Here is a 15,759-nt window from a genome sequence, read left to right as displayed (position 1 = left end):
ATGGTTTCATGACATACCGAGCAGCAGCAGCTGAACTTCTAGGTCCTACTTCAACAGATTTAAGTAATATGAGGGGTTATTTTGTTTCAAGTGCTTGACTTCCTCTTCCTTCCCCTACTCCCCACTCCCCAGGAGGCTGTTGTGGGAGGTGTTTTGTTAGGTCACTTGCTTTGGAATGATCTGTGTTGTTTTGTGGATGTGTGAAGGATGCAGGTGTAAAGAAAATGTGTCACAGAAAGTGGAAGAAGGTGGAGTTTAATATGGTCTGTAATCTACTTGGTTTATTCTTGCACGGGTGTGTTTTACTGTAATGGTAGAACATTTTGTGGTGTCTTTGGAGATGAATTGCCAGAAATTGTTTTTATCTCAGAGTTGTGGACTTTTTATTTTGGCTTTCTGGACTCTGGCCACTGAGTGCCTTTATTCAAGGTGCCACAGGAAGCTAGAAGAGCTAATGAGGTGCTTTTGGGTGAGAAGTACTGCAAACATGTGCATTTGGAGTTCATCATTGAAACTTAAAGAATTAATGGTCAGGGTAGTTTCAAAGCACTTCTTGTGGACAAAGGTCAGCCAAAAGTGAGAAATATAGGATCACTTTTACACTGTGAATTAGTCATGTGCCCTTTATAAAAGACCTGGAGAAGTAGATGTATGTGAATCTCATGAGGTTCAACAAGGCCAAGTGCAAGGTCCTACACCTGGGTTGGGGCAATCCACAGTTTCAGTACAGGATGGGGGATGATGTGATTGAGAACAGCCCTGTGGAGAAGGATTTGGGGGTGCTGATTGATGAGAAGCTGGACATAAGCCATTAATGCACACTCACAGCCCAGAAGGCCAACTGCATCCTGGGCTGCCTCAAAAGAAGCGTGGCCAGCAGGTCGAGGGAGACCCCATCCAGAGTACTTTGTCCAGTTCTGGAATCCCCACCATAAGAAGGATATGAAACTGCTGGAATGGGTCCAGAGGAGGGCTATGAAGATGATCAGAGGGCTGGAGCACTTCTGCTTACGAGTACAGGCTTAGAGAGTGCAGGTTGTTTAGTCAGGAGAAGGAAGGCTCCAGGGAGACTTCATAGCAGCCAGCCTCCCAGTATCTGAAGGGAGGGCCTGCAAGAGAGCTGGGGAGGGACTTTTTACAAAGGCATGTAGCGATGGGACAAGGGAGAGAATGGCTTGAATTGGATGGGGGAAGATTGAGACTAGACGTTAGGAAGAAATGAGGGACCAGATCCTGACTGCTAAAGCGCCAGCCAGGTTTCTGCAGAGCAAAAACTCAAATGTTGCGGAGAGGTTGGTGTCACTGGGGACACGATTACAAGGGAAATAGTGGGTGCTCAGTCACTAACAGATGGGTTTGGGGGAGGATATGTTGCTTTGGTGTGTGGAGCGTTTCAAGAGGTTGATTTGAATGACTATCACCACATGTATTTCAGCTGCTGTCATAGAGCAGCTGGTGTGTTGTCAATTTGATCTTTTAATTTTGTTTGTTTGGGGCTTTTTGTGGACTTTTTAAGGAGAGGTGATGGAATAGTTCTTATTCATCTAGGTGAGTTGTACTTTATCCTCAGTGTGGAGTCAACATTGTTACAGTGAGAGATGTTTACTGCCTAGAAGTCTGTTTCACAGCTTGAGGTTTCCTGTTGAGTGGGAAAACTAAATTTCCCTGTCAGTAGTGGTCGCTGTTTTCTGGCTCTGAGCATAGCCAGTAACATTGTCAGGAGGTTATGCACAGTTCTGCTACAGACCAGATTTTTTTTTTTTTTCCAGTAAGAAGCAAGAATAGAGTGCTTGAGCCTTACTAGCTGTGGAGGGTAGATTTGGCCTTATAGCCTAAGTTCTGTTCTTGATCTTACCATTACTAGGGTTGTTGCCTTGAGAAGGCTGCTTAGGGTGGGATGGCTCCACATTCTAAGTATTAACGAGGATGCACTGTGAAGTGCTTTGGGATCCTGACAGAGGAGCAAATAATGCAATTATTTGTTTTCTTTTTCCTCCAGGCATTTCACAGGTGGCTTCCATCCTTGAGTCCAGGCAGCACCAATGTCATAGTGACTGGCAAAGACAACTTAACCGCAAGCTTGATCAACATTGTCAGCTTTGACCTCCTCAGCAAGATGGACAAGCAACTTAAGAGCACTTTTCAAGTAGTTATTGTTGTAAGTGGTACTCTAAAATCTAGCTTGAGCCGGTAGAGACCAAAAGTTTTTACAGAGTCTGAGTGTTTGATGGTCTCAATGTAGTTTTCAGCACACATATGCACCTGTCCCTAAGACCATGGCAACTGGTACTTAATAATCCTTTTGTTTCTCAGCATCACGTGGGCCTATGGGAATAAATGGATTTCTTTGGAGACTACACTACTAACGGGGGAATTGTTTTATTTCATTTTTGTTTTCTTGCTCTGCACCCCCTCTGACAAGACATTCTGTCAGGGTGGAAATGCAGGCTGTTACTTTTGTATGCTGGTTCTTGGGGTAAAGGGACTTTGGCTCTAGGGCTATTGCCTTAGAACCTTTTAGCAGCCTTGAGCTGGCAGATATTATTTCTGTGTATTTATATGTTCAAATTTGTGCCCAGTATTCTTTTTACAGATGAAAGTAGTCCTCCTGAGTGCTGAGCTTCCCTGCTTCTTCTCCCAGTCTTCTTTTGATGGCTGGGAACATTAATGTAGCTTATTTGCTAATCAGGAGGGAGAAGGCTGTGCCTGAGAGGCTAAGCAGTTGTATTGTCTTTGCATGCATGGTTTGCTTGCTTGCTTATCCACTTATGAAGAGATGAGAATATACCCTTGGAGGGTGCCTATTACTTTTTTGTCTTTAAGTTCTGCCATGCTACAGCAATAGAAATGAAGCATATTTGGAGGTGATGTCTCAAGTAGAAGGCTATTATGCACCTGGTGAGTCCTATCAGCAGAACAGCTGGATCCTAATTAGATTTCTTTATTCCTCATTGTTTTCATTAACCCATTATTTAGGGAAATGGCACTGGATGGGCCTCCTATATTTGGTGCATTTAAAGGTCACACGGGGGCAAACCAGTATTGGTGGTAGGAATAATGTTAGTCTTTCTACTTCCCTCTCCAGCCCCCTCTGCTTACTTGTTTGTGGTCATTTGAGAGTCATGGCTTTAAGGTTTGATTTCTGTGCATTTGCTCACAGCTGCAGGTTTGAATGTAGGATACCTGTTACTCTCCATGCTGTCTTTTTATTTAGAATTTGATGTGACTATCCCAGCGCTTGGAGCATCCTCTGAGGTGATAGGATTGTAATATTAGATACCTGAGAATACTGAGAATTTGTTCTGTAGCCTGCAGTTGGACTATGGATCAGAACTGTCTTCACTTTCATGCTTGTTTTGTTTCAGGATGAATCTCATTTCCTGAAGAACATAAAAACTGCAAGATGCCGAGCTGCCATGCCTCTCCTTAAGGTGTGTATGCTGGGTGCCCAACCTCTGGCAGCTGAGGTCAGGCTCCCGAAGCAGTAAGCAGTGCTGCTCCATATACCAGGTTTAGGCGCCAGCAGTTGAATTCTTTTGTGCAAGTGGAAATCCAGGTAACGTAGATCAGGAGCAAAATTTGGCTCTGGATTAACCACTTGTTCCTTACAAATGTTAGATGGTAACACCTGACAAAAGAGCTTCAGAAAGTCCTTTGATCTCATTGGGGTACTGCCACTGATGAGTTTTATGGTGACGGAAAAAAAAGGGAATGTCAAACGTTAATGAATGTATTCAAGGAGAGTAGAAAGAACATAGTAGTGTCAACGTAGCGTATTTAATGGAAATATTCGATATCAGTTATTTCTTGGCATGCAAATCACTGCTGTGTATCAAAATGACATTACCTGGGTCCCTTCCTTGGCTTTAGTTTTAGGCTCTACTCTGTTACAGCAAGCTTCCAATGTATTTGTGTGAGTGGGGTTTGGAAGCATTCCTGCTGGTTAAATGTACAGAGCTAGTAGAAAAAGGCAGAAGGTGAGGTTTGCAAGGCAAGCGGCCCACAGAAGGGAGGCATTGTTCAAGTATGCAGTAGCAGGAGAAATGTAAATTTTAAAGTCTGCCTGTAGTCCTGGGATCAAAGAATCAAATTCTACCTGGTAGCCTCTACCAGATTAAAGTTACAAGTAATTTCTGGACACTGCAGAGTCTGTACATTAGAGCAAGGTAAACGGAGTTCCTCTTCAGCAGTTATGAGCAAATGTGTGTAAAGAGAAGATTCGATCTGTGGTGGCTTTACAACAACCAACTTTTTATGCAAGACTCTTAGTGGCAAGCCAGAGGGTTTGTCCTTGAATAACTTCATTGTTCTCTTTAAAGGCCTGACTCTTGTCTTCTCTTGGCTTTCAAATTGCTTCAGGCTTTTAATCTTTGGAAACTAAGTAGGAGTTCCCATTTTATGAGCAGCTTGAAGTACAATACTTAAGGTGTATCTCTGAAAATGGTGGAAAATAACAAAATATCTCGTTCCAAAATGCTCAAAAAGCAGTCTTTGCCTTTTCTACTTGTAGCTTTGTAAGGATCAGCTTGTCAAAATTATTTGCAGGCTACAAGATGTGAGAGTGGAAGATGATAGCTGTTAAGTGGAAGTTAATTGCCAGTATGAACTTACAGAGAATTTAGAGTTTTATGCTGTCGCATCACTGGTCTTAGAGGATTAAAAGCTGATGCTTCTGAAACTGAATTTCAGTCTTCTGAAAGCACTGAGTTTCATGTTCATATCATTCACTATCTCACCTGCAAGCAGCATAAAGTACCAGATGCTTCATGTTAAATATTCAGGTAAATTTTACTTCCCTGCTTGCTGGCTATAAGTTCTGAGGCAAGTGTCAGGTGTACTAGGCACTCTTCTGCCCTCCTTGCTTTCCAACACAGGTGTTTTGCTCTGAAACTAGCCCTTGTGGCAGCTTTGTCTTCAACTACTGGTGAGTGATGCTGTATTTGTTACTGGCACAGCACATCACAGCAATGCTTTCATATTTGAAAGAACTGCCAAAATATGAGTAGTTTTCATCATCTGAATGTTGAATTTAACAACTGTACTGTGTCATCTTTATAGTAAATAGTCAATGGGGTAAAAATGGGAGTATTTTCAGTATTTTACGTGATGCTTTGAGATTGTTGAATGAGGCATTGATAAACATGCTGCTAAGGATAATACTCTTGGTCTTGCCTTCTTTATGTTAAAAGGATTAAATCAGTACTGGAGCTCTTCAAAGAGACTAATAAAGGCAAACCCTTGATGTATACAGTGCTTCTAGCACCTCAATCCCTGCCTTAAGGTCGCAGTGTGAAGCCGTGCCAGTGCTGTAACCAGAGCCCCTGGAGCCAACTCGTGTCTTATCTACCTTCTAAGTGTTGCTATTTCTAACTACTGTTAGTTAGCATTATTCTACTCTAAACTTTCTGAAATTGCTATAGTTGCTTATATTTCCTACAAGGTTTCCAACATCCTAAAGCATGAAAGTTTAGCCTTGAATTAACTTCTGGGGACAGAAAAGTAAAAAAGAAAAAACTCCTACAAAATGTGATCCTTAGTCCTTAACATGCTACCAAGATTTGAGTCCAGAATCATAGAATCACCAGGTGGGAAAAGACCTCTTGGATCATAGAGTCCAGCCATTCCTATCTGCCCCTAAACCAAGTCCTGGAGCAGGTGACACTAGACAGATATAAGTTGAAATGTTTCTGAGCCTAAAATATTTCTGTCACTTCCATCCCTGCTTAATGGATTCTTTTTATCTTGATAGAATCTGCTCCTGTGGCTTCTCCATTTGAATAATAAGTAAAATCTAAAAATTGTTGCGAGTGTTTAGACAGAACGGCACAGTAATCAGATTAAATCAATACTTTTATTATAAAAGATGACTTTCCTTGGTGTTAGACAGCCAAGCTGAATCTCTACCTCTGAAGTATTTAACACATCTTTAAAGCATCATTTTAGTTTTAATATTTGACATTGACTAGTTTTCAAAATGAAGTGGTACTTTTAGCCATTCAGCAATAATTCATTTTTTCTTGCTGTCTTGTAGATATTGTGGAGCAAGTGTGGTATGGAATTGTCAAACAGAGCCATGTATTAAACATGTAGCCTAAATTTGTCATTTGGGAACTTCTAATATTTTTTTTAATATTGAAATAAAAACACAAACTGTGTGAATGTACAGTATTTGGTGCATGTAGTGTTCAGTATCTTTTGTGGAATATTTAACTGCTACTCTGGCAGAGACTTAGGAAAGTTTAGCTTAGGACAATGTTAAGTGTGGCCAGAAAGACTTTTATAGTGGCTGGATGTGTGCATTGACCATCCTTGCCACCTGGTAGCTTGTCCCAGGTTGCCATTGTTGTAGAGTAAGTATATAGACATGTGCCAAATTTATTGTTATTGGACAAAACTTTGAGAGGAACTTGTAATTACACAAACAGTAAGATTGGATGAGCTGAAATAGCAACAGCAAAATGTTTAGTCTAACTTATTCCCTTCCTGATCCCAGTGAATGTGCAAACCTGGGGATATGAAGGCTGGTAGATGGGGGAGAATGCTTCATCTGCCTCTGTGGAACTAGGTAGCAGAGTTTGTACACAGTCTACGCGCATCCCTGTAAAATTATGGACTTGGATGGATTGAAAGCCATAGTAGAAAACAGTCCTTTGATGTTTTGGCATGTGAAAAAAATCCTGCTTTCAAGCTCAGCCATCCAGCTTTCATGCTGCCCAGCAGTTGTGTTAGATCTGTCCTGAGCCTCAGCCTCTCTTGCCGTACTCATGAGAGCTAGAAGTTCATGTGTTCAGAGTGGTCCTATTGTCTTGTTTCCATGCACATCAAAGTGAGAACAGTCTCCTACTCTGCTGGCTTTGGTTGAGTCTCTGTTCTCAGGCCTGGCTTGTCCCTGCCCTTAATCCAGAGCTGTGGCAATCAGTAATAGAACCTACTTCTCACCTTGCTTTTTTCTTTTAATCTCGTGATTGGGATTAAGTTTTTTCTGGAAGTACTGACAATACTGGTTGTTCCCTTTGCCCTGCATCTGCCTCCTTCAAAGGCAGAAGGCATCATGATGTTATGCCTTTTGTAAGCGTTTTTGGTTTTCCTTCCAAGATTAGGCTGGCCCAGAGACATGGATGTGGGAGAGGGAGTGTACATGCTACCAATATGAATAAACCAGCAAAGCCCCAGGGAGGCTGATGAAGAAGAAACAACAAAATGGAAGTTTTTCACTGATCTGTGGTGGGATATCTTGGGGACTGGAGTAAAAAGGATTCTACATCCTTTGACCAGCCAAAATGCTGCATGGTCTTTCTTCTTCTGTAATTGCATGGAGTATTGCAAGGCAGTGGAAACTGGGGAAGGTCCCGATGGAACATGCATGAGTTTTTTGGAAGCACAATGCTAAGTTTTTAGTGAAGAACTGGGTTAGAAAGTGGAAATAAAAAGTAGTATTTGTCAGAGGCTGATTTTTCGCTACTCAACTGGTTTGCCTTAAATAATTTGTTTTCAAATGTTAAGACTGCAGCAGAGGCAGTGTCCTTCAGCACGTTATCTCACTCTCACCAGCAGCCTGGCTGTGTTTTGCTGCTCAGAGAGGTCATGCTGTGATCCTGCTGGAAGGGAGAACAAGGGCAGAATAATACCTTGGGCTCACCTTGGACCCCAGAGCCTTCCTAAGTACCCCCTCCTCCCCGCAACTCTCTTCCAGAACCTTTCTGGAGGACCATGCATGCCCCAAAACTATAAATAATACTCTGCAAGTGCCATTTGTGCACCTACCATCCTTGGAGGAGAAGAGTGGCACCCAGAGTCCAGGTGGTGTTCTTGCATTTTCTCTCTCTCTGTCTGTCTCTGTGTCTCTCCCTTTCTTTCTTTGCCCTGACCACAGATTTAACATGCCAATACCAATCTTATTTCTAAGAATGCCTGTACAAATAAATTCCTTTTTAGACCAATCCTTTGGCATTGTTTTGCCTTCATTTAGCCCAGTGGGCACAGAACTCATAAATATATGGGAAGACCCAGGGTTTTACCTGGCTTAGCCCTGGACTGTCCAGGTTTGGGTCATGACAATATCTAATAAAAGGTTCCAATGGCATAAAATGGTCTTATTGCTGTTGTACTCCCTATGGCCTTTGTTCCACAATGGTTGTGTAATATTACTAAAGTGATTGTTCCTATTGAGCTGCAGTTCAGTTTAATAGCACGATGTACATCCTGATATTTTTAGGGTTAAAGGTCTTTGTTTCTGTTATGGAAGTCTAAATACATTGTGTCGGGCATTTAATACTCTTTGTGCTTGTTTTAATAAACAGATGCTTAAGAATATTAGGGGGAAATAGGTCAGTACTGAAGGTAGAAGGTAAGGAGGGAACACAAAAATCTGGCTTTCCAGTGGGAGATAAACTGCAGCTGTCTTTAGGCATTACAAATCCATATGGATTGGATAAATAATCCTATGCTTATTGTTACCTGCTGAGAGAAGGAACTTCATCTTGAAATTGGAGAAGCTGTGGGCCCTCAAGGCTGCATCTTCAGATCGGTTCTTACCTTCCAATATCCCTTCCTCCTCGTAATAGGGAAGTAGTGAAATTTTCTTCAGTCATAGCCGATTGTCACAATTTGACATACATTCTCTGTATAAGTGTTACTTAAGAATAGGGAAAGGTATTTATATTTTTTGGAATAACCACTGCGGGATCATCTGATGAAATGCCAAGGCCTGTCTGTCTTCCCAAGTAGAAAAACAGACTCCTCAAAGCAGCTGCAACCCTTTATCAAATCTTTTATTTCATCAGGTGATTATCTCTGTTATATTGTGGTCACTCTCAGATTTTTCATTTCACAGGATAAAGTGTTTTTATGCAAAGCAGTTCACAATGACAGGGTAAGCAAAAATGGGGTACACAAGTAATTGTACAGCTAGAACCAGCCACACTTTTTTTAAAAAGTATGTCAGTCTGTTAGCATATGGCAGAGCTCATGCTGTGAAATTCATTTAAAGCAGAGACAGTCATTGTATGTTAATGAGGCTCTTTGCATGTTCAATTATTTCTTTGCAGCCTAACCCCCCTCCTTACCTGCTCCCCTTCAAATCAGTTTGGTGTTGTATTTTGACCTCTAAATAAGTGCCAACGGGGGTTACCATTTCATAAATTTTTCTCTGACTTTTGAAAGTGACTCTTGTAACTGTTGTCACAGCTGTGGAATTAATTCTTGCTGGTGTAACACTTGTGCAAGTGTAATGCTAAAGAAACACAATTATCTCATACTAACTTAGTAAATGAGGGCTACAGAACAAGTCTCTGCTAGTCAAGTCACCATCAGAGTTCCCTTAAGCAAACTCATAAAAAAGTAAGGACACATAAGAGAGTAGTGCTTCTGGGGAAGATTAAACTTCATGCCTAAATGCTAGTGGTCAGCTAATGTTTATTCTCATGTGTGGAAATATGTGTCAATTGATTACAGATCTGATTTTGCTAGAAAGCCCTTGCTGGTCACCGCAATCTTATTTGCTGTGCTGTTGTTCCACATTATTCTTACAGACCTTAGAATAAAGAGTGTAAGCTCTCACTCTTGACAGCACCAAAGGTTCAGCAGGAAAACAGAATTAAGCAGTGATCAGCAGAGACTTCTCTGCAGGAGTAAATCTTTATTGGCATCTATGCAAAATGAGTTGCCACAAGAAAAAGAAATGTGAATCACAGCCACTTCTTTCATCTAGAATTTAAGTAAGTTTTCAACACTTGGAATCTTGTTGTCTTAGGATTTTTTTTTTCTTCTTTTCTCTCGAGTTCCTTCTGTTATGGCTTTTAAAACTGAAAGAGGCACTTGGGATAATGAGTTAGACCACCTATATTCCACACAGTTTTCTGGAATTAATTTCTTAGAGTTGTTCACAACTCCTGTAGAATTCATGTCTTTTGGGGTTTTTGTTGGTAGTGTGAGGATTTTTTTTGTCATTGTTTTCTATTTCTTGGTTTGTTTAAAATGGTTAATTGTAGAAGATGTATCACAGCCCCTGGTAAGTGTTTGCAGTGTTTAGATACCCTGTCAGTTCAGAAATAAGTTGTGCAGAGCAAAGCATCAGCTGGACAAGTTTAGAATCAAATAACCTGTAACTTCATCATCCTGTCTTCTGATGCCTATTTAGTGATTGGGGAAGGACCCTGACTAGTTGTTTCTACTTCTGGGGAATTAGCGTTCCAACCTTATTTCATGTAGCTCCTGGGAAACACCCTTCAGTGACAAGGAACCTTGAGAACTGCATAAAACCTTTCAACACAGTTGGGTTTATGTTATGTTTATTATTTGCCTGGTCTGTTTTGAGTGAACTTTAGCTTGATCCATAGTTATTTGAAACGGGCTGTCTGTAATTACATTACTTCCATGTTGTCTTTCTCCTACCAGTGGCCTTCTGTTAGTCAGGAGGAAAAAGTTTAATTTGGAGGTTTCTTGCATGTGTGGGGCTGGCTGGTCTTGCATTTCAGCAGATTCTGAGAGTGATGTCAGTTTACTCCTCAAAGGCTTCTGCAAGGTATCTGATATTGTCTAGGTTCTGCTCAGTTGTCCTCCACTGTTACCTTAATTTTAAAAACTAACCTAATTTCTGCTTTATCACTTCACTTTCCTCATGGAGTCTGTTATCTTTGGCCTCTGTGACTCCTCCCTCTTTTGAGGAGTATAGTCACCTCCATCTTGTGTGAACTAACTCTCACCTTCCGACATGTCCAAAGGTTTGACCTCTTCTCTTTACTTAGCTCAATAAATATCCTGCTTTTTAAAATGTTTATGGGAGTTGTCTTATCACATTTCCTTCTGATGTGTTTAATAGGAATGGAGGGAGAAGGCAAGTCCCACCTTGATTACAACCTACATATGAATATCTGATAGAAGAGTCTTGAAATTAATTTCCGGTAGCTGATCTGTGAACTCTTTTTTTCCACCAGATTTGGCTGGCAAGTGGGTGAATCAACTGAATAGATTTGGGTGACTGGTAGATCTCACTGAAATGATAAAAGAATTTAATTTTCTTTTTCATTTAAATGTGAATGAGCTGTTGGTACAGATGTCACTCAAGAACCTCTTTGTTATTTTAATGAACTTGCATTAAACCATGCAGGAAATTACAAGGCGTTTGTAATTTAACTACTGTATGTGAATTTACAGCAGTAGAAATTCATAGCTCTCATCTAATAATAGAATTAGATAATAATGCAGGTATGAGGGTAGAAATGCATCTTGAAGGCTTTTATGTTTGTAGTGTAATTTTTTTCCCCACTTTTTGGGAGCACCTGTATTAGATACAGGTTTCCCACCTCCCTTCCTGTCCCCCCTACAACACACTTTACGAACTTCTTACATGATTCATATTATTAACTCAGTTTCTAGCATCCAACTAGCTGTGTCTAGACACATCTGTGGCTTTCAGATGGACATGGTCTAGTCCTGCTTCAGGCAGCTTCACCTTTCTCTTCTTGCTAGTAGGATTTAAAAAGAAAAAAGTGAACAAGAAGTAAGCCAAAAGTCCTGCTTCTCTGAGTCTCTTCTGCCTTTGTGAGGAAGACACTATTTATGGCTTGCTGTGGCATGTTTATTGAAATTTATTCTGGAGGTGAGGATGTACCTGAAAGGGTCTGTTGCTCCTGTGGCATCTGATGCCAAATGAAATGTTGAGCCAGGCAAAGATATTAACATGCCCAGCAGATAAATGCCAATTCAGAAAGAAACTTAATGTTGCTTTCCCTTACGGCATGCGGATGATGAATAAGAAACAGTATGGTTTGTCCAGCTTCCTCGAAGTTTTAAGCACTGTTCTTGAGTGTCTCCAGGCAGTGAAGGCCGAAAATGTCTGTGGAAGGTTAAGTAGTCTTCCATTTAGGGTGCTTGGACAGTGGTTCTGGGTTTTTTTGGGGCAGGGCTGGGGATGAATTCATAGCAGGTTCTGCATATATTGTAAGTGTATGATAGCAGTGCTCCATTTTGCTTTCTCAGGCTGCCAGGAGAGTGATCTTGCTTTCGGGAACCCCTGCCATGTCACGCCCCGCAGAGCTCTACACACAGATCGCGGCTGTCCAGCCAGCCTTCTTCCCACAGTTCCACTCCTTTGGACTACGCTACTGTGATGCCAAGAAGGTAGTTCAGTGGGGAAAGTGGCAGACTGGGACTCAGCAAACAGCATGTTATGTTATGTCTTATGCTATATGTTATTTTCCTCTTTTCTCTTCAAAATATGGAGGCTTTATCTTTCCTTTCTTTTTTCTGATGTTGCATCTTCTATTTGGAGAAAGTCTCACTCCACAGTAACAATTTGAAAACGCTCAACTTGCTGCAGTGGTGGGCCTGAGTCATGGAGGCAGTAATGGTTTTTGTCAAAATCTGCCCTGAAAGCCACAGAAGTAATAAGTTAATAAATAAAATATTCTTAGCTGGGGAATGGAACATATTCTAATAAGAACTTGCCTGCAGAGTGTTTTCAATGGGCAAAGTAACTATGGAGTCTATAAAGAGCTGCAGGTTTGGGCTAATTGATAAAAAAAACCCCAAACAACCACAAAGCCCCAGTTTCCAGTCTGCTTTACTGACTATGTAACAATGTAAGGCATCTGTTGCTTTGGATTTTGGATTTTACACCTCCAGTTAAGTAAAAAATGAAGACTTATAATCCATCTTTAATTCTACCCTCTTCTAATTCCGAAAATGGATGTGCTTCTCAGCCTATCTTGAAAGTAAATTAACTTCTCTTAACTTTGCCAGCTGCTCAGCAGTAGTTTCAGCAGAATCACTGAGTCCAACCAGTGCAAGATCTTGGCTTTTCAGGAAGCCAGCATTTGCAGCCATGATGGCAGGTGTCTGCCTTGCTCTCAATGTGTGGGCAACTCAAAGGTGCTTGGCTTTGCCGTCTCCAGGGCTGCTGTGTTTATTGGAACACACGCTGCTGAGAAAAGAGCTCTTGCTGCTGTCTGTTGTACAAGGAGGCTCTAGGATCTTCTGTGTTGATTGCATGGACACAAAAATGGGGAACCAAAGTTTCTGAGTTGTGTTTGGAACAAGAGCCTTCTAATCTGGTCTACCCTCCAGTTCCTCTAGGACAAGCGTGTAGCAGTTAGCACATCCACAAAATGGCTTGGCAGTATGACCATGGACCTGTAGTACGTGAACTTGCTTTGTCTTCTTTGTTCTTGAGAAATCAGTTTCATTTCTTGAGCTTCATTTTCTCTTAAGACTGAGCAATAACTTTCAGCAGAGTGGTTGGAAACACCAAATTACCATTTCAGTGCTCAAAAATACTGAACATCATCAGCATGTGCCATAAAATTATAGCTATTTGTAGGGCTTTTCCATTTGTTTTCTTTTCTCTTTTTGGACTAGCTAACATTGCCATCAGGAGGGTTCATATTGCAGTGTCATATAAAGTTCTTGGGTCCCCTTTTTCCTACATCTGAATGCACACTTTTACTTTTGTAGCTGATGTAATGCTGTTCAATGTATGTCCAAATGTGTAAGATAGATGAGCAATTCAGTGACTTTGGTACTCATATGCTGATGCCGTCGATTAAAGTAAGGCAATTTGGCATGTAGAATCACAGATACAGTGCCTGAGTTCTGGAAGGTGACAACATAAGGCACTGCTTTCCTGGCAGAGGATGAACTTACTGTTTCTCCATCCATAGTAGGAAGCTTCTGCTGAGCTTCATTATCTTTGTTGAAAGATTCCTGTCTGAACAGTGTCCAGAACACTTCCTTGAGGGAAATGAAGAGATACAGTTTAATCTTGTTGGTTTTCTGCAGTAAAAAGGAAAGTTAAATTGCAATGTGTAAGTCTAAATAGGCTTGGAGTTTTATAAAACTGTTTGAGGGTTTAATTCTGCATGACTAGCTGTTGCTTCAATTGCTAGGCATGTGGACCTCAGGTAAGATGTTAAATTGGATAAAAGAAATAAAATTGTTCTGGATGATCCTTGTTGTAACACTGCATTCTGTGTAAATGAGTTTTCAGCCAACAATGAAACTCGGTGTGGAGGTCAGAGACTGTATCAGCTTCAAAACCTCTGCAGGTTTTGTAGTACAAATTTGTTTCTCTGTTTGACACACCTCTGCTAGACAGTTGAACATTACATCACTCAGTTGAACTGAGTGAATGTAGGAAGAATTTGGTTATTTAGAGAAGTAGAGCTGCTGAAAATTAAAAGATGTGGATAGTATCAGAAGAAAAAAAATGAGACTGCTGAATATTGGGTCGCCATAGATCCACTCACAGCTATGAGTAAATTAAAAGGTAATTTGATGATTGTAGTTATTCCCTTGTGACTGTAGTACGTCCCTCATGTTCCTTTTTGCAGCCCTAGCCTGAGATTGTGTTAAGAGTTACATCCTCTCTGAAGAATTGTGGTATTTTTGCTGTCATTACTTAAATAGGTTCTTCTTTCTGTCCTGAAAGTGGCATCGTTATCGGTGGAGATGGAATTGCACAGAACCAGAGAGATTTTGCAAGGCTTTTGGAGATCTGTCAGGTGATACGAAAGGTGCTATGCAAAAGTATTTTGGTATTAGCAATAAATCTGATTGCATTATTAGATTAAAGAAAAACTGATAAACCTGAACCATTCAATTTAAAACTAGAAAATTCAATTTAATTCAATTTTAAACATTCCATTTAAAACCATTCCATTTAAAACCAGACAACTTTCTATTTGAAGGTACTAGAATTTATGACATAAAATTGCAAATATCTGGCAGATGTGATTAGAAAAGATATAAAATAAAATTTATAATTTTTTAATTAAACCTCCCAGCATCTGTACTCTTAAAAATGCAGCAAGTGGAATGTCACCTGCTTATTTACAAAGTATCTCAAGTGCATTTCCCAAAATGTATGTTGTGAATTAATTTTTCAAACTGGATGATGTTGGCAATTATTAAATAATTTCTGTCTGAGCACATGCTCTGAATTTGTAAGTTTGGCAGCTTCTGCTAACACTGTAATAAGTTTACTGACTCATGTAAGATGCTGTTACACTTTGGTGAGAAAATCACAGTCAGATGCATTTGGAATGTTATAAATCAAACCTAGATGTGTATTTTGGCAAAATAACTGTCCCTTGGTTTTCTCTGCTTTTCCACGATAGGATATACTGTGCTATATTTTAATGATTCCGGGAAAAATAATCTTTTTTTATCACTATCTAGGTGCAGCACAGAACCAGCAGTTTCCAACAGTCAACATAAAAGAAATATAGTAATGTAAGCATACTGTAGGAACTCTGCCTGTATGTAGATTGTGTACTGGCTCTATGCTTTGTTCTTTCAGTTATGATGATGTTAGTCCTCTGAAACAAAATGTGCTACAGGGACACAAAACATATTCGTCACTCGCTTGTTAGGGGAGTGGAAAGTGGGAAAACACAGGCTACACGAACAGAATGCGAGATAGCCTGAGGAGAGCATCCAGGCCCCATAGCAGGTCTTGCTCAGCAGCCTAGTGAGTGTTGATCCCTGCTGCTTACCTACCAGCTCACCAAGCAGCGTGGACAGAGTGCTATGGGACTAGGTGCAGCACCACATGGGTCCTTCTTGATTCTGTACATTTACTCTGCTGGGTCCACAGGCCCTGAAGACATGCAGAAAGGGGGCACAAAAACTGTGGTTTAGCACTGTCAGCTTTCATGCAGCTTGCCTGGAGCTAATAAACTTGAGCCAGCTTTTCACGGACCTGCACTCCTTGTGCTCCTGGTTTCAGGGAAGAAGAGCAGTAATACCCATGCTGGCTTCTTG

General features: G+C 40.8%; 2 protein-coding genes across 2 annotated transcripts in view; both read left to right on the top strand.

Moving 5' to 3' along the window:
• The window catches only part of RPL37A (ribosomal protein L37a), a 239,101-nt gene that overhangs the window by 204,317 nt on the left and 19,025 nt on the right, over positions 1 to 15,759 (top strand). The window lies entirely within an intron of this gene.
• SMARCAL1 (SNF2 related chromatin remodeling annealing helicase 1) overlaps positions 1 to 15,759 on the top strand; it is a 36,695-nt gene that overhangs the window by 10,844 nt on the left and 10,092 nt on the right. Inside the window, exons 7-9 of the mRNA XM_069861374.1 lie at positions 2,000 to 2,158; positions 3,366 to 3,431; positions 11,980 to 12,120. Of these exons, the coding sequence (XP_069717475.1) occupies positions 2,000 to 2,158; positions 3,366 to 3,431; positions 11,980 to 12,120 (366 nt within the window). The remainder of the gene's footprint in view (positions 1 to 1,999; positions 2,159 to 3,365; positions 3,432 to 11,979; positions 12,121 to 15,759) is intronic.

Source organism: Phaenicophaeus curvirostris, chromosome 7 (genome assembly GCF_032191515.1).
Source record: "Phaenicophaeus curvirostris isolate KB17595 chromosome 7, BPBGC_Pcur_1.0, whole genome shotgun sequence".
NCBI lineage: Eukaryota > Metazoa > Chordata > Aves > Cuculiformes > Cuculidae > Phaenicophaeus > Phaenicophaeus curvirostris.
This window is presented reverse-complemented; position numbering and strand designations above follow the sequence as displayed.